The following is a 25617-nucleotide window of genomic DNA, read 5'->3' on the forward strand; positions in this document are numbered from 1 at the left end:
ACCGGAAGTTGTGCCTGAGAGACGAAACTCAGGATAACACGAATATTTTTCCACTTCGTCACAAGGAGCCAACTGTTTCCGGTGACAAAATAAACCAAACAGCTCTTCTGAGGTTTACAGCGATTTAATCGAGGGAGTTGGACCCACAATCGTCCGGTACGTTATTTAAGAGTTTGAATAAATCCCAGTTTTGTTGATAAAAGTCACTGTAGTTGTGTTATGTTGCCGTAATCTGGGTTGTTATTAAACTTTCTGTTTACGTTATAAGCGAACCGCCCGGCGAAAGGCCACCGTTATCATCTCACTACAGCAGCGATTAACTCCGACCTTTGACTAGCGGCCTCTCTTTGAACCGCTGAAGCAAACAAAACAAATCTGAGTGCTATAAAATAATAATAACAACAAAATACTTTCTCTTTTTGTTTATCGCCACAGGAAGAAGAAGAGTCGACTCGCACCGGGTTTCATTGAAACCACAGGCTCCATTTACAGCTAGCGACACAACCAGCCACCATGACTGCTGTTGTGAGAGGTATGTGCATTGTTTCCTGTTTTATTCAAGACACAAGAGACTTTTTCACAGTTTCGTTCACAGTTTATTAATAATATCACATCAAATTTGACTTATCTTTAGATGAATAAGCAGGAGACTGGTTTCTTCATATCCATCGTGTGTAGAGTTTGCCTCTTTAGACTGAGAATAATGCATTTAATGTCTTGACATCTTGAGCTGATGTGTTTATCTGATTAGTTTGGCCACAGAAAAGTCATCAACGACTGTTTTGATTATTGATTTATCATATCAGATAAGGGCAAAATGTGTCACATTGTTGCCACCAAGTGTTGTAGTGCTGCAGAAACACCCTGGCCTATAAATCATGTTCTCCAAATGTAAAGGAACTTGTTTGTTTGGCACAACAGCCCACTAAAATCCCACTGTCATTATCATTATTTGCATATTTTGAGGTTCAACACAGAATAGAATAGAATAGAATATCCTTTATTGTCATTGTTACATGTACAATGAAATTTAAAATGTCAAACCAGACAGTGCAACCATCAAGATAAATAAAAAAGAGACTGTAGATGAGCTTGAAAAAAAAATGTCTAGAATAAATAATGTTAATAGTCCTCAGCTAATGGCTTGTGCTCCTGCTACTGACTAGAACCTGTGCAATAATTTTTATTGATCTGTTTTATTAGTTGGTATTTATTTTATTTATAGTTTTTTATCCAGTCTTTTATCTTTTATACAATTCTTATCATGCACTTACACTGTGATTTTATTCTATAGCTCCACTTCCACATTTATACGTGCTCTTACACTGCACACTAGGCTGGCTTTGTATGTATTTATTGTATGCACTGGTCTGTGTTTTAACTGTTTTAACTGTCTGGATGAGCGAGAGAGACTTGAATTTAACCTTCTGGGATTAATAAAGTATCTATCTATCTATCTATCTATCTATCTATCTATCTATCTATCTATCTATCTATCTATCTATCTATCTATCTATCTATCTATCTATCTATCTAATAATGAAATAAAACAAAACACACAACCATACATTCAATTTGCCGTATTGCACTGTGATTAGGTTTTGGTCGTCTCACATGTTCACAACTGGATCTCATTTACTTCCCTACAGCTTCTGCCAGAGCGCCCGTCCGAGGCGCTGGCGATGGCATGGAAACTGAAAAGCCGAGAGCCATCCTGGAGGTAAACACAGACACACGGCCACCGAGTCCGTCCGCGGTTCCCCTCCTGAAGGTGGCGAGTCCAAAACGCAGCCCAGAATCATCCGCTAAACGCAGCCCAGAGTCGGCCCATCCTGCTGCTGCTGCTCCGCCTCCTCCGGCCCCTCGGCCCCTGGGGGTGCTGCACCTGGGTAAAGTGAGCCGCGAGAACTGCACAGAGGTGGAGGCCGTGAGGATCGTCGTCCCACGAGCAGCAATCAGCCGGAGCAGCCGCGTGGTAGGAGCTGCCGAGGAGAGAGGGGAGGCGGAGGAGCAACACTCGCCCCCGCTGCCTCTGGTGGAAGACTGGAGGATTCAGCTGGAGAAGCTGGAGAACTCAGAGCGCCGGCTGCTGCAGGATAAGGAAGGCCTCTCGAACCAGCTCCGTGTGCAAACAGAGGTGAGTTCAGCTTTGTTTAGATATTAGACTATTAGATTAGTTATTTAAAACTATGCATATAAAAACAAAACAATACACTAAAGACAAAACACAACAACCAAGGAACAGTTGGTGTCTCAGCAAACATACAAACCTGGTTCAAGATCTACATCACAAATGGACATCCCACAAAACAAAGAAAATACATTGGACAGGAGACCTCCACAAAAAAAAAAAAAACTTCTCACGACAAGCTGTTTTCATTTCATCTGTCTGGCCATCCAAAATGGGAGATGACTGGGGCCCACAAAACCAAAAACAAGTCAATAAAGTCAAGTCCTTAAAGGGACTACGAGGAGTTTCGGAAAGTGTTCTCACACTACATTTCCCATGAGCCTCCGCGCGCACTGTGAAATTCTTGGACCGGCGCAAGACGGACGAAAGCGAAAACATTTGCCAAGAATGTTTTCATTAATCAAGAATGAAAGTCGGAGGTTGGAAGACGATCAGATACCGTCGTAGTTCAGACCATAAACGATGCCAACTAGCGATCCGGGCAGCGTCCGGGAAACCGAAACTAGGAAATGCTGGGCGAGTTGATCACTCATCAAAATAACTATAAAGACAAAACAATATATTTATCTAAAATGGACCCATTAACAAGTGTGGGTAACGTAGATTCATCCACTTTAATATGAGACTCTTTTATAACCAAAAGCAAACTCCTCGGTGTCTCTTTAAATTTTGCATTTTTCTTTTCCATAAAATAAAGTTCCTTTAGTCTCTCTCACCAGTGTTGAAGGTATGGAGGTAGAGGTTTAAACCAGGACAGGGTAATCATTTTCCTCACCACAAGTAGGAGAATCTATAATAGCTGAACTTTCCTCTATATGAGACATTATTTATTAACTTTTTTTTTTAATTTAACCTTTATTTAACCATATTGACCCATTGAGGTCAAGACTTCTTTCCTAAGGGTGACCTGGCCAAGAAAGGCAGCAGCACACTGCATAGTGAATAAAGCCAGATAGATAACAATAACAAAAACAAACATTGAAATACAAAAGATTTGACAAATAAAGCGCAGGAGTTATGGTTACAGATGAGTTTAGGAAGGAACACAGGCACTGTTCGATTGATATCCGTTTTTTTATTAACACAGCACAGAAGGCTTCCAGTGAAATACATTTTGATTATTTCAGTTCAGATTGGAGAGGCGGCAGAGAAACTGAATGCTTTTTTTCCCGTTTCAGTCCGGACATACAGTTGTTAATACGCAGGAATCCTGCTCTTTCATTGTCCACGAGATAACACCACTGTTCTTCTGTTTATTTTGAAAAGAAACACTTTATTTCCTCATGTGTGTCTCCATCAGCTGTGAAATGAACTTGTTACTGTTTATCCGCTCCAGGTGAACCGGGAGCTGAAGAAGCTGCTGGTGGCGTCGGTGGGCGATGACCTTCAGTATCACTTTGAGCGTCTGGCGCGGGAGAAGAACCAGCTGATCCTGGAGAACGAGGCTCTGGGCCGCAGCCTGGCTCACACCGCGGAGCAGCTGGAGCGAATGAGCATCCAGTGTGACGTCTGGAGGAGCAAGTTCCTCGCCAGCAGGTATGAAACGGACAAAATAGAAATGGTTGGAAAAAAAAAAGAAGAAAAAAAAAGGGATGGGATAGATGGGTTTTATTGGAAAGCACCACCTGCTCCTGTCATTTCATAATCGCTTTATGTGTACGCGGAGGAGTATCAATGTTATAACTCTGGATGAAGACTTTCAGGGTATCCGCGGGGTCTTGAAAAGTATTAAAAGGTGATAAATCAATTTTGGGAAAATTAAGACCCTTAAAAAGTATTAAAAAGTCTTTTCACGACTTTATAAAGTCTTAAATTTTGACGGTATTTTTTCTGAATTAGCTGTCCAAGAGTTTGAGTCCTAAAAAACATTGTAAAAGTGTGTGGATTTATTCATTTTATTAAAAACCAAAGATGAACCGGTACATAAAAAAGAAAAGAAGATTGTTGTTTTTGTTTTTTGAGTGGAGCAATGTTTTTTTGTTTTGTTTTTTGATAAAATTTGCCTTTGATTTATTATCCCAGCCTATTTTGAATTCTGTTGTATCATAGTGGTCTATAGTCTTTATCACAAACTAAAACTGTTACAGTAAAAGTGTCACTGATGTAAATGGTTACAGCTTGAAGTGGCGGTGAGGTATTAAAAAATATTGAGAAGGTCTTGAAAAAGTCTTAAAAAGGTATTAAAATTAACTTCAAGATTCCTGTATATACCCTTAATGTGAATATTGTCTCTTCAGGGTCATGGCAGAGGAGCTGACGAACGCCAGAGCAGCTCTGCAAAGACAGACCAGAGAGGCACAAGGTGCAATTCAGGACCTGCTGTTGGAAAGAGAAGAGTTTTCTGGGGACATGGTGCTCACTCACAGGTAACAAAACCACTCGCCCTATGAATTAAAGACCCTTGACTTTATTAGGCAATTGTCAAAGAATATTTCCTGCTGGTAAAACAAATTCCTCCCATAGCGACAGATGAAAAGCGAAACTCGCTTTTTTCATGACCAATTAGGTGAGTTTTTGTTTTTGAGGTGGAGGGGGGGTCTCAGCGTCTCAGCTGGGGTCAGTAAAATGTTTTTCTAACAGGCTGACAGTGACAATCACGTGAAACTGAGGTGAACTCATTCATGGTCTCTGATTATACTGGTAACAGCCTACCTCCAATGTTGACGCGCGACGTGTGCGCTCGTTACCCAAAGCGGCGCGTAGCCGCGTGCAGTCGGTGCGACGGCGACGCCGTTTTTCCCCCGTGCATGTCCGTTGCTGTGTCAGGCAGGTGTCTCCCACGGAGCTCTGCCCCGTTTCAGAGGTGGAGGAGAGACGTCGCCTCCGCGATGTAGAATGTGTTCAATTAAAGTGAAACTAACACATTATATAGGCCTATATGTCCATTACACACTGAATGGAACATCCCATGTCTTTTATTTATTCAGTTTATTTTAATAGTAATAATTATGACTAACATTCAGTGAAGACCTAAAATTCAGTATCTCCAGTATCTTAGTCTTAAAAAGTCTAAAATTTGAAAATCTAAATTTTAGGCCTTAAAATGTCTTAAATTTGTTGAATTATTGTGTTCAAGTCTTAAATAATTTTAGACAGGTCTTAAATTTTCTTATGCCCACCATGGGCGAGCATTTCACTCGCATTTGCCCCTAAAAAAAAAAATACATGTGTGAACCGGGAGAATCACAAAAAAGAAAGAGCACAACCTGCGATTGGTCAAAAACTACAAATCCCACAATGCTCTGCTCTCAACAATAACAGTAGTTAGTGTAAGTAAGGGAGAGTGGAGCTGTCGGTGAAAAGAGGAAACAACGCCACGTCTGGTCCTGTTCTATGTTGTTCGTTCACACCGTCACCGTTTATTCGTTACGTCCGCGGTGTAAAAGGCCGTGACGCAAAGACGCGATTCGGCGCGAGACGCGATTAGGCGCGAGACGCGGTATACGCGACTTTTTTTTTTTGCGACGCAATACACGCGATTCTTTTATGGCGACGGGACCTTCGCGTCTTCGTCCTTTTCATCGTGTTTGGTGGGAAGACCCACGAGGGGTGATCATGATGTCATGATGTCATGATGTCATGATGCCATGATGTCATGATGTGATGATGTCATGATGTCATGATGCCATGATGCCATGATGCCATGATGTCATGATGTGATGATGTCATAATGTCATAATGTCATGATGTCATGATGCCATGATGCCATGATGCCATGATGTCATGATGCCATGAGGTGATGATGTCATGATGCCATGAGGTGATGATGTCATGATGTCATGATGCCATGATGTCATGATGCCATGAGGCGATGATGTCATAATGTCATGATGTCATAATGTCATGATGTCATGATGTCATGATGCCATGATGCCATGATGTCATGATGTGATGATGCCATGATGTCATAATGTCATGATGTCATGATGTCATGATGTCATGATGCCATGATGTCATGATGTGATGATGTCATGATGTCATGATGTCATGATGCCATGATGCCATGATGTGATGATGTGATGATGTCATAATGTCATGATGTCATAATGTCATGATGCCATGATGCCATGATGTCATGATGTGATGATGTCATAATGTCATAATGTCATGATGTCATGATGCCATGATGCCATGATGTCATGATGTGATGATGTCATAATGTCATGATGTCATAATGTCATGATGCCATGATGCCATGATGTCATGATGTGATGATGTCATAATGTCATAATGTCATGATGTCATGATGCCATGATGCCATGATGCCATGATGCCATGAGGTGATGATGCCATGAGGTGATGATGTCATGATGTCATGATGCCATGAGGTGATGATGTCATGATGTCATGATGCCATGATGTCATGATGCCATGATGTCATGATGTCATGATGCCATGAGGTGATGATGTCATGATGTCATGATGCCATGAGGTGATGATGTCATGATGTCATGATGCCATGATGTCATGATGTGATGATGTCATAATGTCATGATGTCATAATGTCATGATGCCATGATGTCATAATGTCATGATGCCATGATGCCATGATGTGATGATGTCATAATGTCATGATGTCATAATGTCATGATGCCATGATGCCATGATGTCATGATGCCATGAGGTGATGATGTCATGATGTCATGATGCCATGAGGTGATGATGTCATGATGTCATGATGCCATGATGTCATGATGCCATGAGGCGATGATGTCATAATGTCATGATGTCATAATGTCATGATGCCATGATGTCATGATGTGATGATGCCATGATGTCATAATGTCATGATGTGATGATGTCATGATGTCATGATGCCATGATGCCATGATGTCATAATGTCATAATGTCATGATGTGATGATGTCATGATGTCATGATGCCATGATGCCATGATGCCATGATGCCATGAGGTGATGATGCCATGAGGTGATGATGTCATGATGTCATGATGCCATGAGGTGATGATGTCATGATGTCATGATGCCATGATGTCATGATGCCATGATGTCATGATGTCATGATGCCATGAGGTGATGATGTCATGATGTCATGATGCCATGAGGTGATGATGTCATGATGTCATGATGCCATGATGTCATGATGTGATGATGTCATGATGTCATGATGTCATAATGTCATAATGTCATAATGTCATGATGTCATAATGTCATGATGCCATGATGCCATGATGTCATGATGCCATGAGGTGATGATGTCATGATGCCATGAGGTGATGATGTCATGATGTCATGATGCCATGATGTCATGATGCCATGAGGCGATGATGTCATAATGTCATGATGTCATAATGTCATGATGCCATGATGTCATGATGTGATGATGCCATGATGTCATAATGTCATGATGTCATGATGTCATGATGTCATGATGCCATGATGCCATGATGTCATGATGTGATGATGTCATGATGTCATGATGTCATGATGCCATGATGCCATGATGTGATGATGTGATGATGTCATAATGTCATGATGTCATAATGTCATGATGCCATGATGCCATGATGTCATGATGTGATGATGTCATAATGTCATAATGTCATGATGTCATGATGCCATGATGCCATGATGTCATGATGTGATGATGTCATAATGTCATGATGTCATAATGTCATGATGTCATGATGTCATGATGCCATGATGCCATGATGTCATGATGTGATGATGTCATAATGTCATGATGTCATAATGTCATGATGTCATGATGCCATGATGTCATGATGCCATGATGCCATGATGTCATGATGTGATGATGTCATAATGTCATAATGTCATGATGTCATGATGTCATGATGCCATGAGGTGATGATGCCATGAGGTGATGATGTCATGATGTCATGATGCCATGAGGTGATGATGTCATGATGTCATGATGCCATGAGGTGATGATGTCATGATGTCATGATGCCATGAGGCGATGATGTCATAATGTCATGATGTCATAATGTCATGATGCCATAATGTCATGATGTCATAATGTCATGATGTGATGATGTCATGATGTCATAATGTCATGATGTCATAATGTCATGATGTGATGATGCCATGAGGCGATGATGTCATAATGCCATGATGTCATGATGCCATGAGGCGATGATGTCATAATGTCATGATGTCATAATGTCATGATGCCATGATGTCATGATGTGATGATGCCATGATGTCATAATGTCATGATGTCATGATGTCATGATGCCATGATGCCATGATGTCATGATGTGATGATGTCATGATGTCATGATGCCATGATGCCATGATGTGATGATGTGATGATGTCATAATGTCATGATGTCATAATGTCATGATGCCATGATGCCATGATGTCATGATGTGATGATGTCATAATGTCATAATGTCATGATGTCATGATGCCATGATGCCATGATGTCATGATGTGATGATGTCATAATGTCATGATGTCATAATGTCATGATGTCATGATGTCATGATGCCATGATGCCATGATGTCATGATGTGATGATGTCATAATGTCATGATGTCATAATGTCATGATGTCATGATGCCATGATGTCATGATGCCATGATGCCATGATGTCATGATGTGATGATGTCATAATGTCATAATGTCATGATGTCATGATGTCATGATGCCATGAGGTGATGATGCCATGAGGTGATGATGTCATGATGTCATGATGCCATGAGGTGATGATGTCATGATGTCATGATGCCATGAGGTGATGATGTCATGATGTCATGATGCCATGAGGCGATGATGTCATAATGTCATGATGTCATAATGTCATGATGTGATGATGTCATGATGTCATAATGTCATGATGTGATGATGCCATTAGGCGATGATGTCATAATGTCATGATGTCATGATGTCATGATGCCATGAGGCGATGATGTCATAATGTCATGATGTCATAATGTCATGATGTCATAATGTCATGATGTCATAATGTCATGATGTGATGATGCCATGAGGCGATGATGTCATAATGTCATGATGTCATAATGTCATAATGTCATGATGTGATGATGCCATGATGTCATAATGTCATGATGTCATGATGTCATGATGTCATGATGCCATGATGCCATGATGTCATGATGTGATGATGTCATGATGTCATGATGCCATGATGCCATGAGGTGATGATGCCATGAGGTGATGATGTCATGATGTCATGATGCCATGAGGTGATGATGTCATGATGTCATGATGCCATGATGTCATGATGTCATGATGCCATGAGGTGATGATGTCATGATGCCATGAGGTGATGATGTCATGATGTCATGATGCCATGATGTCATGATGTGATGATGTCATGATGTCATGATGTCATAATGTCATAATGTCATGATGTCATAATGTCATAATGTCATGATGTCATAATGTCATGATGCCATGATGCCATGATGTGATGATGTCATAATGTCATAATGTCATGATGCCATGATGCCATGATGTCATGATGCCATGAGGTGATGATGTCATGATGCCATGAGGTGATGATGTCATGATGTCATGATGCCATGATGTCATGATGCCATGAGGCGATGATGTCATAATGTCATGATGTCATAATGTCATGATGCCATGATGTCATGATGTGATGATGCCATGATGTCATAATGTCATGATGTCATGATGTCATGATGCCATGATGCCATGATGTCATGATGTGATGATGTCATGATGTCATGATGCCATGATGCCATGATGTGATGATGTGATGATGTCATAATGTCATGATGTCATAATGTCATGATGCCATGATGCCATGATGTCATGATGTGATGATGTCATAATGTCATAATGTCATGATGTCATGATGCCATGATGCCATGATGTCATGATGTGATGATGTCATAATGTCATGATGTCATAATGTCATGATGCCATGATGCCATGATGTCATGATGTGATGATGTCATAATGTCATAATGTCATGATGTCATGATGCCATGATGCCATGATGCCATGATGCCATGAGGTGATGATGCCATGAGGTGATGATGTCATGATGTCATGATGCCATGAGGTGATGATGTCATGATGTCATGATGCCATGAGGTGATGATGTCATGATGTCATGATGCCATGAGGCGATGATGTCATAATGTCATGATGTCATAATGTCATGATGCCATAATGTCATGATGTCATAATGTCATGATGTGATGATGTCATGATGTCATAATGTCATGATGTCATAATGTCATGATGTCATAATGTCATGATGTGATGATGCCATGATGTCATAATGTCATGATGTCATGATGTCATGATGTCATGATGCCATGATGCCATGATGTCATGATGTGATGATGTCATGATGTCATGATGCCATGATGCCATGATGCCATGAGGTGATGATGCCATGAGGTGATGATGTCATGATGTCATGATGCCATGAGGTGATGATGTCATGATGTCATGATGCCATGATGTCATGATGCCATGATGTCATGATGTCATGATGCCATGAGGTGATGATGTCATGATGTCATGATGCCATGAGGTGATGATGTCATGATGCCATGATGTCATGATGTGATGATGTCATGATGTCATGATGTCATAATGTCATAATGTCATGATGTCATAATGTCATGATGCCATGATGCCATGATGTGATGATGTCATAATGTCATGATGTCATAATGTCATGATGCCATGATGTCATGATGCCATGAGGTGATGATGTCATGATGCCATGAGGTGATGATGTCATGATGTCATGATGCCATGATGTCATGATGCCATGAGGCGATGATGTCATAATGTCATGATGTCATAATGTCATGATGCCATGATGTCATGATGTGATGATGCCATGATGTCATAATGTCATGATGTCATGATGTCATGATGTCATGATGCCATGATGCCATGATGTCATGATGTGATGATGTCATGATGTCATGATGCCATGATGCCATGATGTGATGATGTCATAATGTCATGATGTCATAATGTCATGATGCCATGATGCCATGATGTCATGATGTGATGATGTCATAATGTCATAATGTCATGATGTCATGATGCCATGATGCCATGATGTCATGATGTGATGATGTCATAATGTCATGATGTCATAATGTCATGATGCCATGATGCCATGATGTCATGATGTGATGATGTCATAATGTCATAATGTCATGATGTCATGATGTCATGATGTCATGATGTCATGATGCCATGATGCCATGATGCCATGATGCCATGAGGTGATGATGCCATGAGGTGATGATGTCATGATGTCATGATTCCATGAGGTGATGATGTCATGATGTCATGATGCCATGATGTCATGATGTCATGATGCCATGAGGTGATGATGTCATGATGTCATGATGCCATGATGTCATGATGTCATGATGCCATGATGCCATGATGCCATGATGCCATGAGGTGATGATGCCATGAGGTGATGATGTCATGATGTCATGATGCCATGAGGTGATGATGTCATGATGTCATGATGTCATGATGTCATGATGCCATGATGCCATGATGTCATGATGTGATGATGTCATAATGTCATGATGTCATAATGTCATGATGCCATGATGCCATGATGTCATGATGTGATGATGTCATAATGTCATAATGTCATGATGTCATGATGCCATGATGCCATGATGCCATGATGCCATGAGGTGATGATGCCATGAGGTGATGATGTCATGATGTCATGATGCCATGAGGTGATGATGTCATGATGTCATGATGCCATGATGTCATGATGCCATGATGCCATGATGTCATGATGCCATGAGGTGATGATGTCATGATGCCATGAGGTGATGATGTCATGATGTCATGATGCCATGATGTCATGATGCCATGAGGCGATGATGTCATAATGTCATGATGTCATAATGTCATAATGTCATGATGTGATGATGCCATGATGTCATAATGTCATGATGTCATGATGTCATGATGTCATGATGCCATGATGCCATGATGTCATGATGTGATGATGTCATGATGTCATGATGCCATGATGCCATGATGCCATGAGGTGATGATGTCATGATGTCATGATGCCATGAGGTGATGATGTCATGATGTCATGATGCCATGATGTCATGATGCCATGATGTCATGATGTCATGATGCCATGAGGTGATGATGTCATGATGTCATGATGCCATGAGGTGATGATGTCATGATGTCATGATGCCATGATGTCATGATGTGATGATGTCATGATGTCATGATGTCATAATGTCATAATGTCATGATGTCATAATGTCATGATGCCATGATGCCATGATGTGATGATGTCATAATGTCATGATGTCATAATGTCATGATGCCATGATGCCATGATGTCATGATGCCATGAGGTGATGATGTCATGATGCCATGAGGTGATGATGTCATGATGTCATGATGCCATGATGTCATGATGCCATGAGGCGATGATGTCATAATGTCATGATGTCATAATGTCATGATGCCATGATGTCATGATGTGATGATGCCATGATGTCATAATGTCATGATGTCATGATGTCATGATGTCATGATGCCATGATGCCATGATGTCATGATGTGATGATGTCATGATGTCATGATGTCATGATGCCATGATGCCATGATGTGATGATGTGATGATGTCATAATGTCATGATGTCATAATGTCATGATGCCATGATGCCATGATGTCATGATGTGATGATGTCATAATGTCATAATGTCATGATGTCATGATGCCATGATGCCATGATGTCATGATGTGATGATGTCATAATGTCATGATGTCATAATGTCATGATGCCATGATGCCATGATGTCATGATGTGATGATGTCATAATGTCATAATGTCATGATGTCATGATGCCATGATGCCATGATGCCATGAGGTGATGATGCCATGAGGTGATGATGTCATGATGTCATGATGCCATGAGGTGATGATGTCATGATGTCATGATGCCATGAGGTGATGATGTCATGATGTCATGATGCCATGAGGCGATGATGTCATAATGTCATGATGTCATAATGTCATGATGCCATAATGTCATGATGTCATAATGTCATGATGTGATGATGTCATGATGTCATAATGTCATGATGTCATAATGTCATGATGTGATGATGCCATGAGGCGATGATGTCATAATGTCATGATGTCATGATGTCATGATGCCATGAGGCGATGATGTCATAATGTCATGATGTCATAATGTCATGATGTCATAATGTCATAATGTCATGATGTGATGATGCCATGAGGCGATGATGTCATAATGTCATGATGTCATAATGTCATAATGTCATGATGTGATGATGCCATGATGTCATAATGTCATGATGTCATGATGTCATGATGTCATGATGCCATGATGCCATGATGTCATGATGTGATGATGTCATGATGTCATGATGCCATGATGCCATGATGCCATGAGGTGATGATGCCATGAGGTGATGATGTCATGATGTCATGATGCCATGAGGTGATGATGTCATGATGTCATGATGCCATGATGTCATGATGCCATGATGTCATGATGTCATGATGCCATGAGGTGATGATGTCATGATGTCATGATGCCATGAGGTGATGATGTCATGATGTCATGATGCCATGATGTCATGATGTGATGATGTCATGATGTCATGATGTCATAATGTCATAATGTCATGATGTCATAATGTCATGATGCCATGATGCCATGATGTGATGATGTCATAATGTCATGATGTCATAATGTCATGATGCCATGATGCCATGATGTCATGATGCCATGAGGTGATGATGTCATGATGCCATGAGGTGATGATGTCATGATGTCATGATGCCATGATGTCATGATGCCATGAGGCGATGATGTCATAATGTCATGATGTCATAATGTCATGATGCCATGATGTCATGATGTGATGATGCCATGATGTCATAATGTCATGATGTCATGATGTCATGATGTCATGATGCCATGATGCCATGATGTCATGATGTGATGATGTCATGATGTCATGATGTCATGATGCCATGATGCCATGATGTGATGATGTCATAATGTCATGATGTCATAATGTCATGATGCCATGATGCCATGATGTCATGATGTGATGATGTCATAATGTCATAATGTCATGATGTCATGATGCCATGATGCCATGATGTCATGATGTGATGATGTCATAATGTCATGATGTCATAATGTCATGATGCCATGATGCCATGATGTCATGATGTGATGATGTCATAATGTCATAATGTCATGATGCCATGATGCCATGATGCCATGATGCCATGATGCCATGAGGTGATGATGCCATGAGGTGATGATGTCATGATGTCATGATGCCATGAGGTGATGATGTCATGATGTCATGATGCCATGATGTCATGATGCCATGATGTCATGATGTCATGATGCCATGATGCCATGATGTCATGATGTGATGATGTCATAATGTCATGATGTCATAATGTCATGATGCCATGATGCCATGATGTCATGATGTGATGATGTCATAATGTCATAATGTCATGATGTCATGATGCCATGATGCCATGATGCCATGAGGTGATGATGCCATGAGGTGATGATGTCATGATGTCATGATGCCATGAGGTGATGATGTCATGATGTCATGATGCCATGATGTCATGATGCCATGATGCCATGATGTCATGATGCCATGAGGTGATGATGTCATGATGCCATGAGGTGATGATGTCATGATGTCATGATGCCATGATGTCATGATGCCATGAGGCGATGATGTCATAATGTCATGATGTCATGAGGTGATGGGAAGACCCACGAGGGGCTTCCCACCAAACACGAGGAACGCTTTTTTTTCGCTCGAGTTGTGACGCGCGACCAAACGCGAGATACGCGATTTATCGCTCCTTGACTCGTGTCAAAAAAAAAAAATTCACGAGCCCACCAACAACTTTTTTTTTTTTCAAAGGAGGTTCAACTGGACTTAGTTATTTGTCTAGGAAGACGTTTCACCTTCACCCAAGAGGCTTCATCAGTTCATGTAGCATCTGACCAGGCTGGGACTGGTCCAACTATCTGGTGTGGAGACTCAGTATAAGTCCAGTTGCTTTCGATTTAACCTCCTTTGAAATACTATGACCTGGACAAATGAGAATATGCACAGGCCTACAACAACATTTCTGCTCTCACCAACCATGGTTGAGGTCACAACGCTACTGTAGCTGCTCTGCAAGTCCGAGACTCGTCTGAGGCCAATAACGATAATGTTATATAGGCTATAAAAAAAAAAATCCGCAAATAATAAGCCGACGAAAAGGTGTAACTTGTCACTTAACTTCTTGTCGATGTATTATTGCGGGGGCTTTCGGGGGATCTGCTGACGGTGGAGGATCTGGGACTGATTGACTGTGGACCACCACCAGTCTGATCAGGTCCATCACAGCACAGCAGCTGCAGCACTGCCCCGCTGTCTGTCACATGACGCATATCAGCGCAATCGGTTTACATTAAACCGACATCAGGAGAATAATGAGAATTATGATTAAAAAAATATATATTTGTTTCGAATTTTGGCCCCTGGCTCACGTTTATTCGTTACGTCCGCGGTGTAAAAGGCCGTGAGATTTCCTTCGCGCCGAACCAATCATGTGGCTGGAATAGAGCCAGTCAACAGTAACATGTGCATTTGTTTGGGTTGCTGCAGATGTGCACATCAGCTGACACCGCCGGTAAAAGAGAGAGAGATAATGAGTGTTGTCTCGAAAAAAAAAAGTAAAGGAGAACTTGGACAAGTGACTGAAAAGACGCGTGGTGCGTAATGGAGACACCAGGCAGCTGGAGCGGACCACGGTCACGGTGCGGCCGCTCTGCTGCTGCTCACCTCAGTGTGTGCGACAACTCATTCATGGTCTCTGATTATACTGGTAACAGCCTTCCTATTCACCTCCAATGTAGACGCGACGTGCGCTCATTAAAGCGGCGCGTATCCGCGTGCATTCGGTGCGACGGCGACGCCGTTCTTTCCCCCCGTGCATGTCCGTTGCTGTGTCAGGCAGGTGTTTCCCACGGAGCTCTGCCCCGTTTCAGAGGTGAAGGAGAGACGTCGCCTCCGCGATGTAGAATGTGTTCAATTAAAGTGAAACTAACACATTATATAGGCCTATATGTCCATTACACACTGTCTTTATTTCTTCAGTTTATTTTAATAGTTATAATTATGACTAACATTCAGTGAAGACCTAAAAATCAGTATTTCCAAAACTGAAATATTGCAATGGTTTTTATTTTTTTAAAGCATTTTTAATATAGAAATGTTGGCCTTCTGAAAACTGTCCATCTATCCATCAGGGAGCTGCATGCTTTTTCTATTTTTTGCCAATGTTTGACAAATGAGACGTGTCTATTTTGCTTTGTTTGTTTAAATCAAAAGAAACAAATCTCATTGGTTTTAATGTGTGTTTTATGTCTTTGTGGAGTTTATGTTTTGAGCCTTGTCACTATGTGACGGACAATAAAGTTGTTCTAATCTTGAATCATTAGCTAACGATCCATGAATGGATCCATGAATGAAGACATTACGGCCGATCTCACAAATTACATAAAATGCTAAATATCGGCCGATCCGATATAGCCAATCAGATAGGTGGAAAGCCTGATGAACATTACATTTTGAGCCCATAAAATTCAAGCCCTCGTAGCTGAGACACTGATACTAAAGCGTGGATCAAACAACAGAGTCCATGTGCCGATGTTTCTTTTCTCTTGTGTGGTCAGATCTCTGGAACAGCTCCTGGTGTCTCTGCAGTGGGGCCGGCAGCAGACCTACTACCCCAGTGCGCAGCCCCTCAGCACACGGGAGCTGGCAGCAGCCAATCTCAAGCTAGCAGACGCCATCAACGGTCACCTGCTGGGCAACACCAACACCAGCATCAGCAGCAGCAGCAGCAGCAGCATCAGCAGCAGCAGCAACACTGCAGTGAAGAGCAGCAGCACGACAGCTGAGCAGCTCTGCAGCACACCGGCTGAGAAGATGGCTGAGAAGGTACAAACTCCACATCCATGTACAATGATCAGTCACACACAGTCAAAAACTGAAAAATAGAGTCTGCACGCTAGAATATGCTCCAGAATATTTAATATGAATATCACCACATGTGACGTTTTGTCCCGGGCTTCATCAGATGTGAAGCTGCTGCAGAGATACACCTGCTTAGTGATCAACAAAGCTAAAAAGCCTGCACAGTTCAATACATATAACAATCACATAATCCACTTCTGAAAATATCAAAACAACTTGAATATTACATGACAAAAACATCAGGTGTAAACTGTCATGAGATGCAAATATCACGAAGAAAAAATATCTTATTAATATAATATATCTATCTAAAATATCTATCTATCTAAAGAGGCACCTCTGCTGCTCTAAAAAATAGTGACAGAGGATAACAAAGGATTTACAAAGGATCCACAGCAATGTATAAGAGAGATGTAGGTGCGATATTATCATATTCTAGTGTGCAGACTCCACATTGTGGTCCAGCAGCACCTAGTTTTAATTGTCTGTAGGATGTGTGTGTCCTTTGATTGTCTCATTCTCTACACTGTGTGAGTATTTTGACCTCATCATCCTTTTTATACATGTTTTCCAACTTCAAGCGATATAAACTTGAATGTTTGTTGGATTTAAGTAGTGAGATGATGTGTATTTTTTTTTATAATGAGAGGGTTCCTGCCTGGTAGCTTCATGTTTAATTATTTTCAAAACTTTAGCCGTTAATTTGCGTATTTTTCTTTTTCTCCAAACATTCCTTGTGACCCTGTTGACTATTTGCAACAAAACATTTGACTTTCGGTGATCATGCCCCAATAATTTAGCTACTTTTAAGAGTGCTGCATCCATCTGAAAGGCATTTTACAATTGTTGACTTTTCAGAGTCATGTTCAATTTCTTTTTTTCTTTTGGCCCATTTTGTCCAAGGTAAAAAAGTTGCCTAATAATCATGTACACCTTAATATAGTACTTCATTGTGCTTAAATCCAACAAACATTCAGGTTTATATATAGCTTAAAGTTGGAAAATATGTATAGAAATGATGATGAGGTCAAAATACTCCATTGCCTAATAATTGTGCACACAGTGTAATGTTTGACAAGAAATCCACAAGTTCACAGATGTGTTTTCTTTTTTTTTTATCTGCCCCAGGTGTTGAAGAGTTTGGATCCAATTTCCTGTTCAGAAAACCACACGGAGCCTCCGCTCGGTGACTCCTCCGCCTCGTCCAGTTTCCTCAGCAGCAAGAAAAGCATTGGCAGGTTTCACCCTTACACCCGCTACGAGAACATCACGTTTAACTGCTGCGAGCGCTGCACGGGAGACATCCTGGTGCTGTAGAGGGGACAAACTGTTTCAGACGGTCTGAACACGAGCGAGTCAGGGTTCCCACTTGGACACACAACCATGGAAAACACATGGAAAATGAGAAAAAAAGTCAAATGTCCTGGAAAAGCTTCAGTTGTCCTGGAAATTATTTATTACATCAGCTACCAGAGCTCTATTTGCCGTTTTCAGACCTCACTAAGGATTTATTTTCTAAAAAAAAAAGTGCCTAGTGAGAAAACAAGAGACTTTGAGTTGATGAGTGTTTCCAGTATTGGACCCCATGTTTGTGTTTCTAAGCATGTTACTGTAAGAGATTATTGCATAACCATAGACTGCACATCTTGGCTGAGAGAAGAAGAAACATAGAAACAAAAATGTACAAAATAAGGTACAACTGTCGAAAAGAAGAACACTTCTCCAAAGCATGAACGGGACAGAGGATGTATAATAACATGTCTGTCAGACTGTAGCCGCTGAAAATGTCCTGGAAAAGTCAAATGATTTCAAGAAAAGAGTGGGAACCCTGGTGAGTGCAAACTATTTCAGAGCTTTAGCTTTAGCAGCCCTGAATGACGATGGTTTTAAACTGTATCAACCTGCTGTATCAACCTTTTACCCATGACGATGATGATGATGTTTGCATTTCAGAGCCATTTCATTCACTGCTGGGATTGTGAGGTTTGGATGAGTCAGTGTTACAACAGTGAACATCATACTTGACCGTTAAGATTGTGTGGGTTTATTATAAAGTTTTATTTGCATTTGCATTTTCTTTTTACTCCATGACTCAGTGTGTCCACGGCAGAGCAAACAGGATGTCCTGCACAGGTCAGAGGTATGACGGTGCAGCCGAACAGCTCAGCCGGACACAAACTGTAACTGTGCAATGATAAAGATAAGTTGAGCCTCTTACACTGCAACGCCGCAGGTCCTCAGTATGATGGTGCTATCTTATTTTAAAAAAACATTGTTATATAAAGTATTTTGTATATTTTGTGCTGTAATGGATATGATATACATTCAGTGTTTCATCGGTACTGATATGAACTATTATTGTGCAGCTTTATTATTCAACGGAAGCTCAGATCAATGCACATACACACACACACTGGTCCAGTTATTTGCAAAGAGTTTGACTTTTATGGTGTGAAACGCTATACTGTATATGAACAACATTTTTCAGAAAAGATCGATTTGATTTGTTGAATAATGTCATACTCATCAGGGTCATGTTTGCTGTAAATATTTTAAAAAGACTTTTTTTTTCTTCAGAGTACACTACAATGAAATGAACGGTAATTTAATGCTTATATCTTTTTACATTTTTCTAAAGCCAAGCTGTTGTGATACTTTGGTTTACTTCATCTGTATTGAACATGGAATAATTTACAGTGAAAATATTTATACATCATTTGTTCACCAGACTAAAATAAAAACCAAAGTACTTTCTACCTTTTTTATGTCTTATTGTCTTGTTTATAAACCTGATTTGGTATATACTGTATATAAAAAAGCACTTAAGAGCATTTATGGCAAATTTTATTCACCACTTCATTCATTCATGTTTTTTTTTTACATTTCATTACTCAGACAGTGCTTGAAAAACATACAACATCCATATTAATTTACATTAGTTGTTGGCTTCACTCGTCATCCCACCACTTTTTGCTTTTGCCTTTCGACTTTCTTCCCTCCACGTTGCTCTTAAACGAAGTCCGTACTCTGCTCATGGACGCGTGGCTGTTTTCTCTGTCGCTCTGCTGTGCAGCCGCCTTGTCTCTGTTGTTGAACCGAAGCTCTTTATGGGGCCTGTTGTTAAAACCTTTTTCCACATCATTTTTAAACGTCCTTTCTGTATTTCTGTCCCCAGATCTAAACGGCCTGTCACCGTTCTGCCGCCGTGGTCCATGATTTGTGTCTCCTCTCGTCCTGTTATTGATCGTCTCTTTACGCGTCTGCTGCTGATAGAAGCCGTCGTGTTTCCTCGTGGGCACAAACTTCAAAGCCTCCGTCCACTTCCCCGTGTCCTTGATGGTCATCATGATGCGGATCATCTGGTCCAGAGTCAGATTCTTGGCTCCTATCTCCCAGTGGAGGAACTCGTCCAGCGGCAGACGGGCCGTGGCCAGCTTCAGGCGCTTGGCGTTGGCCAGCGTCAAGCCCGACTGGATGGACCGGTCCACCAGCGCTCCGATGATGTAGACCTTGGAGCAGAGATGTCACAAATTAATTACTTGTTTTCACAATTAATCGCAGTATTAAACGCCACAATTAATTAATTGTAAAGATTCCTAAATACCATCACTTTCCAAAAAAAATTATGTCAGAATCGTACCAGCAGATGTGCGTCAAAGGAACACTGAATTGGTAGGAATTTAAATGCTAGAGTCAGTGTCATTTGCATATTTTAATAGAGACTTAACCCTCCTGTTCTGTTCCTTCTGGGTCAAATTGACCCAAAATGTCCCCTTCCTTCCTTCATCCTTCCTGCTTTCCTTCCTTCCCGTCGTCCTTACTTCTTCTTCCTTCCTCTTTTGATCCAATTGACCCAATCTGTTCCCTCCCTCCATCTTTCTTTCCTCCCTTCTTTCCTTCTTCTTCCTTCCTTGAATGATTCTGTTCCCTCCTTCCATCTTTCTTTCCTTCCCTTTTCCCTTCTTCCTTCCTTCCTCTTTTGATCCAATTGACCCAATCTGTTCCCTCCCTCCATCTTTCTTTCCTTCCTTCATTTTTCCCTTCTTCCTTCCTTGAATGATTCTGTTCCCTCCCTCCATCTTTCTTTCCTTCCTTTGTCCCTTCCTTCTTTCCACAATCCTTTTTTCCTCCCTCCCTTCCTTCCTTCCTTCCCTTCGTCCTTACTTCTTCCTTGCTTTTTGACCCAATTAACCCAATCTGTTCCCTCCCTCCATCTATCTTTCCTTCCTTTTTCCCTTCCTTCTTTCCTCCCATCTTTCCCTTTGTCCTTCCTTCCTTCTTTCCCTTCGCCCTTCCTTCCTTCCTTCCTTGACCCAGGACGACAACAGGAGGGTTAAAATATTTTGTGTAAACAATGAGTAATGTAATTATATTTTGACTATATTTGATTTTACACATTAATAGTGTTGTGAAATTAATTAATGCATAATAATCGTGATAATCCTAATACCGTGATTATTTCTCTGACAATTATCGTCTTTTTTTTTTTTTTTTTGGGAAGACCAATCTTTATTGTACTATCATGTATTCTGTGCTATTACACTCAACAAAATCAAACCGGCCTGTTGTGTTCGTTTGTTCACAGATATCTATCTATATCTATATCTATGACTTATGATGTATTATCAAGTGTTTGGTTCAACCTGCTCTTGTTTAAGGAAAGAAAATCACAATAATTGAAATATAAAATCGCAATACTTGGTAAAAATCGAATCACAATACTTGTTTAATCAGAATCGCAATTTAAATCGAACCGGGACCCAAAAATCGTTAGAGAATCGAATCGGCACAAAAGCATATCGGCCCAGCCCTAATGAAAATCTATAATCGCGACACTGACATCATCCCTACCTTGGAGTGGTCAAACTTGCGCAGGACGTTGGGGGAGTCAGCGGTGAGGTAGACGAGCCGCTCCCGGGGGAAGACGTCGACGTGCTGCCGCTCGGTGCTGGTGATGAGCAGGCGCTCCCAGGTCTCGGCGCCGTAGCGTTTGAGCAGCTCCTTCTCGTAGGCGCCGCTCCGCTGCAGGTTGCAGAAGTGGAGGTGGAAGGGCTCGGCAGCGCGGCGGTTCCAGCCCTCCACCTCCAGCAGCTGCGACGCCGTGTTCTCCACCTCCCGTCGGGACATGTTGGCGTCGTAGCTCATGTCGAACACCAGCGGCTGGTTGAAGCGCATGGCCTGGACGCTCCGCCAGCCCAGCAGCCGGTCCAGCGAGCGGTCCCAGAACTGCAGGATCAACGAGTTCTTCAGCTCCTCCGTCGGTTCTCCATCGGCGGCGGCCTGCGCTCTCCTCTGCTCCAACGCCGCCTCCCGCTCCACCTTCCTCACCTGTCAAAGTCAGAGTCAAAAACTTTATTTGCCATTTGTGCATAATTACACACATAGGAACTTTTGTGCGGTTGTTCCAGCACTGCAAAAACTCAAAATCTTACCAAGAATATTTGTCTTATTTCTAGTCAAAATGTAACTTCTAGTCAAAACAAAAATAATCTTATTATATTTAAAATAAGACTCATCACATTAAAAAGTAGCTTATTTTTTTTAGACACCTTTTACTTCTTTCAAGCATATTTCACTTGATAAGTAGAAAAATCTGATAGTGGAACAAGTTTTTCTTTCTTATAACAAGCACATCTTGCTTTCACTGGCAGATTTTTCTACTTATTTCAAGTGAAAATTAGTTTGAAACAATGAAAATGATCTAAAAACAGGTTCATTTTTTGGTGATGAGTCTTATTTTAAGTGAAAAGAGTTTAGTTCTGACTAGAAAAAAGGCGTTTTGACAAGAAATAAGACCTAACCCTAACCCTTGCATAAAATAAGATTATTTCATGATTATGTGCTTATTTTATGTTTGATTTTTCAGTCTTATTATTATTATTGACTTATATCACCAAGAAAAGCTCTTGCTTGGTTTGCTTGTTTTACACCTTTGCACTTTTAACTGTGACATGACAAGAATGTCAGGTGGAAAAACACAAGGACATACAAGACACAACAAAAAACACTTTAAAAAGGCTCGAGCCTGGGATTAAGAGAAGGACAAGAACATAACATTTCTAAAAAGGCCAGAGATCTATATCTGTATATAAATAAAGTGTAAAAAAAATAAAATAGGTGTAAAAAGTGCCAAGTGCTACTGAGAGGAGTCTGACTGTAGCCAGGTAGAAACTATTGAAGAAGCTGATCTGTGTGTGATGATGCTGTCTAGTCGTTTGTGTCTGAAGTAGGGATGTCACAATTACTTGTTTTCACTTTCAATTACTTGTGGTATTAAACGCCACAATTAATTAATCGTAAACATTCCATCACTTTCCCAAAAAGTTTATGTTGGAGCCATATTGGCAGATGTGCGCCAAAGTAAAGGTAAATGCACAGATACTGGTCCATTTATCTAAAGTAAGACTGAATTGGTTATATGTTTGCGTGTCATTTGTATTGTAAAAATCTTTTTTTAAATAAACTTAAACATTTGGGATAGATGACAATTAAAGACTTAGATATTTCAAACACTTTCCCTGGGGGATTAATAACTGGTTCTTTATTAAGAGATTAGTAATGTAGTTATATTTTGACTGAATTTGATTTTACACATTCATAGTGTTGTGAAATTAATTGATGCATAATAATCGTGATAATCGTAATACCATGATTATTTCTCTGACAATAATCGTACAAAGAAAATCTATAATCGTGACATCCCTAGTGCCATTTGTGCATACACACATAGGAACTTTTGTGTGGTTGTTCCAGGTCAGGTGGAAAGACACAACGAAAAACACTTTAAAAAGGCTTGAGCCTGAGATTAAGAGAAGGACAAGAACATAAAATTTCTAAAAAAAAAAAAAAGGTCAGAGATCTATATCTGTATATAAATAAAGTGTAAAAATAAAATTGGTGTGTTGTATTGCCATGTGCCCGGGTTATTTTGTTTTTGCTAGGAGTCTGACTGACTGTAGCCTGGTAGAAACTATTGTTTATGGTTTTTTATGATCCACTGTGCTCTTTGTAAATCTCTATGGGGTTTTTTATGTGGATTTTTGTATGTGGTTGATGGGTCTGGCGGCATTGTGCCCAAGCCAAATTTCCCCCCAGGGGGACAATAAAGTATCTATCTATCTATCTATCTATCTATCTATCTATCTATCTATCTATCTATCTATCTATCTATCTATCTATCTATCTCGTTGTATGTGCAGTGTTTCTGTTGGAGCAGGGAGGAGTGAGCTGCTGGGTGTTGTGTTGTGTTGTGTTGTGTTGTGTTGTGTGCATCACCTGCTGCTTCTCCTTGCGGGCCCTCTTGTGGCCCTCCTTGATGGCCAGGTACTTCAGGTACTTCTTCCTGGAGGACTTGGTGGTGAGAGCTGCCAGAGTCTCCACCTCCTCGTCGCTCATCTCCTGCGGCACCAGCTTCCCTGCGAGCCGCCACATCACAACCAGATCTCTGGTCGCCTCCAGGGAAGAGCCATCTTTCACATCACCTCCAGGTTCAACGATGCTTTCATCATCACCATCATCATCACTAACCTCCTCCTCTTCATCATTGACTTGCTGTTTCTCCTCTATCGCAGCTCTAGATCGCATCACGGACTTCCACTTGTCCAGATCTATTATTGTGTCTGTTGTTTCCTCTGGCTTCTCTCCTTTAGGCTGCAGAGCGTCTTTCCACAGCGGGCTGCCAGTGCTGAGGTGGCGGGCATGATGATGCTGACAGACGGGGACAAGTCTCAGTCTCACCAGGTTCCTCTTGGTGACACAGGAAGCCACCGGATGACAACATGTGTGGAGTAAATGAAGAGCCGGGGAGGTGAAGAGCCGCAACATAGCGATTAAGTTAAGGACTATCAACAGCAGCTAGGAACGAAAACTATAGGAAACACAGGCTGCGACTATGTCATGGAGAATTTAAACAGAAGTTACTCTGCTTCTTTCCATTTATATAGGCTATACATATATATAAAAACATTATAATTAATATCAGCGCGCTGTCCGGTGTTTTAAATATACCCGAAGTTGACTTGACTAGTGGTTTCCGCGTCCATGCTTGTCAACTCTGCAGGGGAAGGTCACGTTGCCGCACGGTGTCACACTATTATGTGTCGTAGTGAAATGACGCTGAGTGTTTGATTTGGTCTTAAATCTTTATCGACGTTTTTATTTTATTTTTTATCCTAGAAAAAATGTTTAAACTAATAAAAACTTAAATTCTGTATGAAACGTCGATATAAATTGTAACAACAACAAAAAATAAAATCTACGTCGGCTTTTTTATTTTTATTTTTTTAACTGAGCAAGTATAATATACAGAACCAAAAAGTTATACATTTATGCAGAACAGCACGACAAAAAACACACAAAAAAATAAA

The 25617-nt window shown here is 40.9% G+C and overlaps 2 protein-coding genes across 2 annotated transcripts; one reads left to right on the forward strand and one right to left on the reverse strand.

Annotated features, from left to right (window-relative positions):
• Window positions 1-83: 83 nt before the first annotated feature.
• Window positions 84-18568, forward strand: blzf1 (basic leucine zipper nuclear factor 1; the record flags this gene model as incomplete). Its single annotated transcript, XM_083998909.1, has 7 exons — window positions 84-151; window positions 436-532; window positions 1650-2137; window positions 3528-3727; window positions 4429-4557; window positions 16948-17215; window positions 18380-18568. Exons 2-7 carry the CDS (start codon window positions 514-516, stop codon window positions 18566-18568), a joined length of 1293 nt encoding a protein of 430 aa, XP_083855035.1. The 5' UTR covers window positions 84-151; window positions 436-513.
• Window positions 18569-20179: 1611 nt separating this feature from the next.
• trmt10c (tRNA methyltransferase 10C, mitochondrial RNase P subunit) lies at window positions 20180-25315 on the reverse strand. The gene is made up of 3 exons (XM_083994831.1): window positions 24527-25315; window positions 22103-22579; window positions 20180-20760 (listed from the first exon to the last, which is right to left on the reverse strand). Exons 1-3 carry the CDS (start codon window positions 25073-25075, stop codon window positions 20200-20202), a joined length of 1587 nt encoding a protein of 528 aa, XP_083850957.1. The 5' UTR covers window positions 25076-25315; the 3' UTR covers window positions 20180-20199.
• Between the last annotated feature and the right edge of the window lie 302 nt (window positions 25316-25617).

Source organism: Trachurus trachurus, assembly GCF_905171665.1.
Source record: "Trachurus trachurus genome assembly, chromosome: 3".
Taxonomy (NCBI): Eukaryota; Metazoa; Chordata; class Actinopteri; order Carangiformes; family Carangidae; genus Trachurus; species Trachurus trachurus.

Bases quoted from the DNA above. Each gene is read 5' to 3' on its own strand.
- trmt10c (XM_083994831.1), bottom strand. From the start codon at position 25,075: ATGTTGCGGCTCTTCACCTCCCCGGCTCTTCATTTACTCCACACATGT. The intron at 22,580-24,526 runs GTGATGCACACA...TGACTTTGACAG, and splicing joins CCCGCAAGGAGAAGCAGCAG to GTGAGGAAGGTGGAGCGGGA. The intron at 20,761-22,102 runs GTAGGGATGATG...CTCTGCTCCAAG, and splicing joins GCAAGTTTGACCACTCCAAG to GTCTACATCATCGGAGCGCT.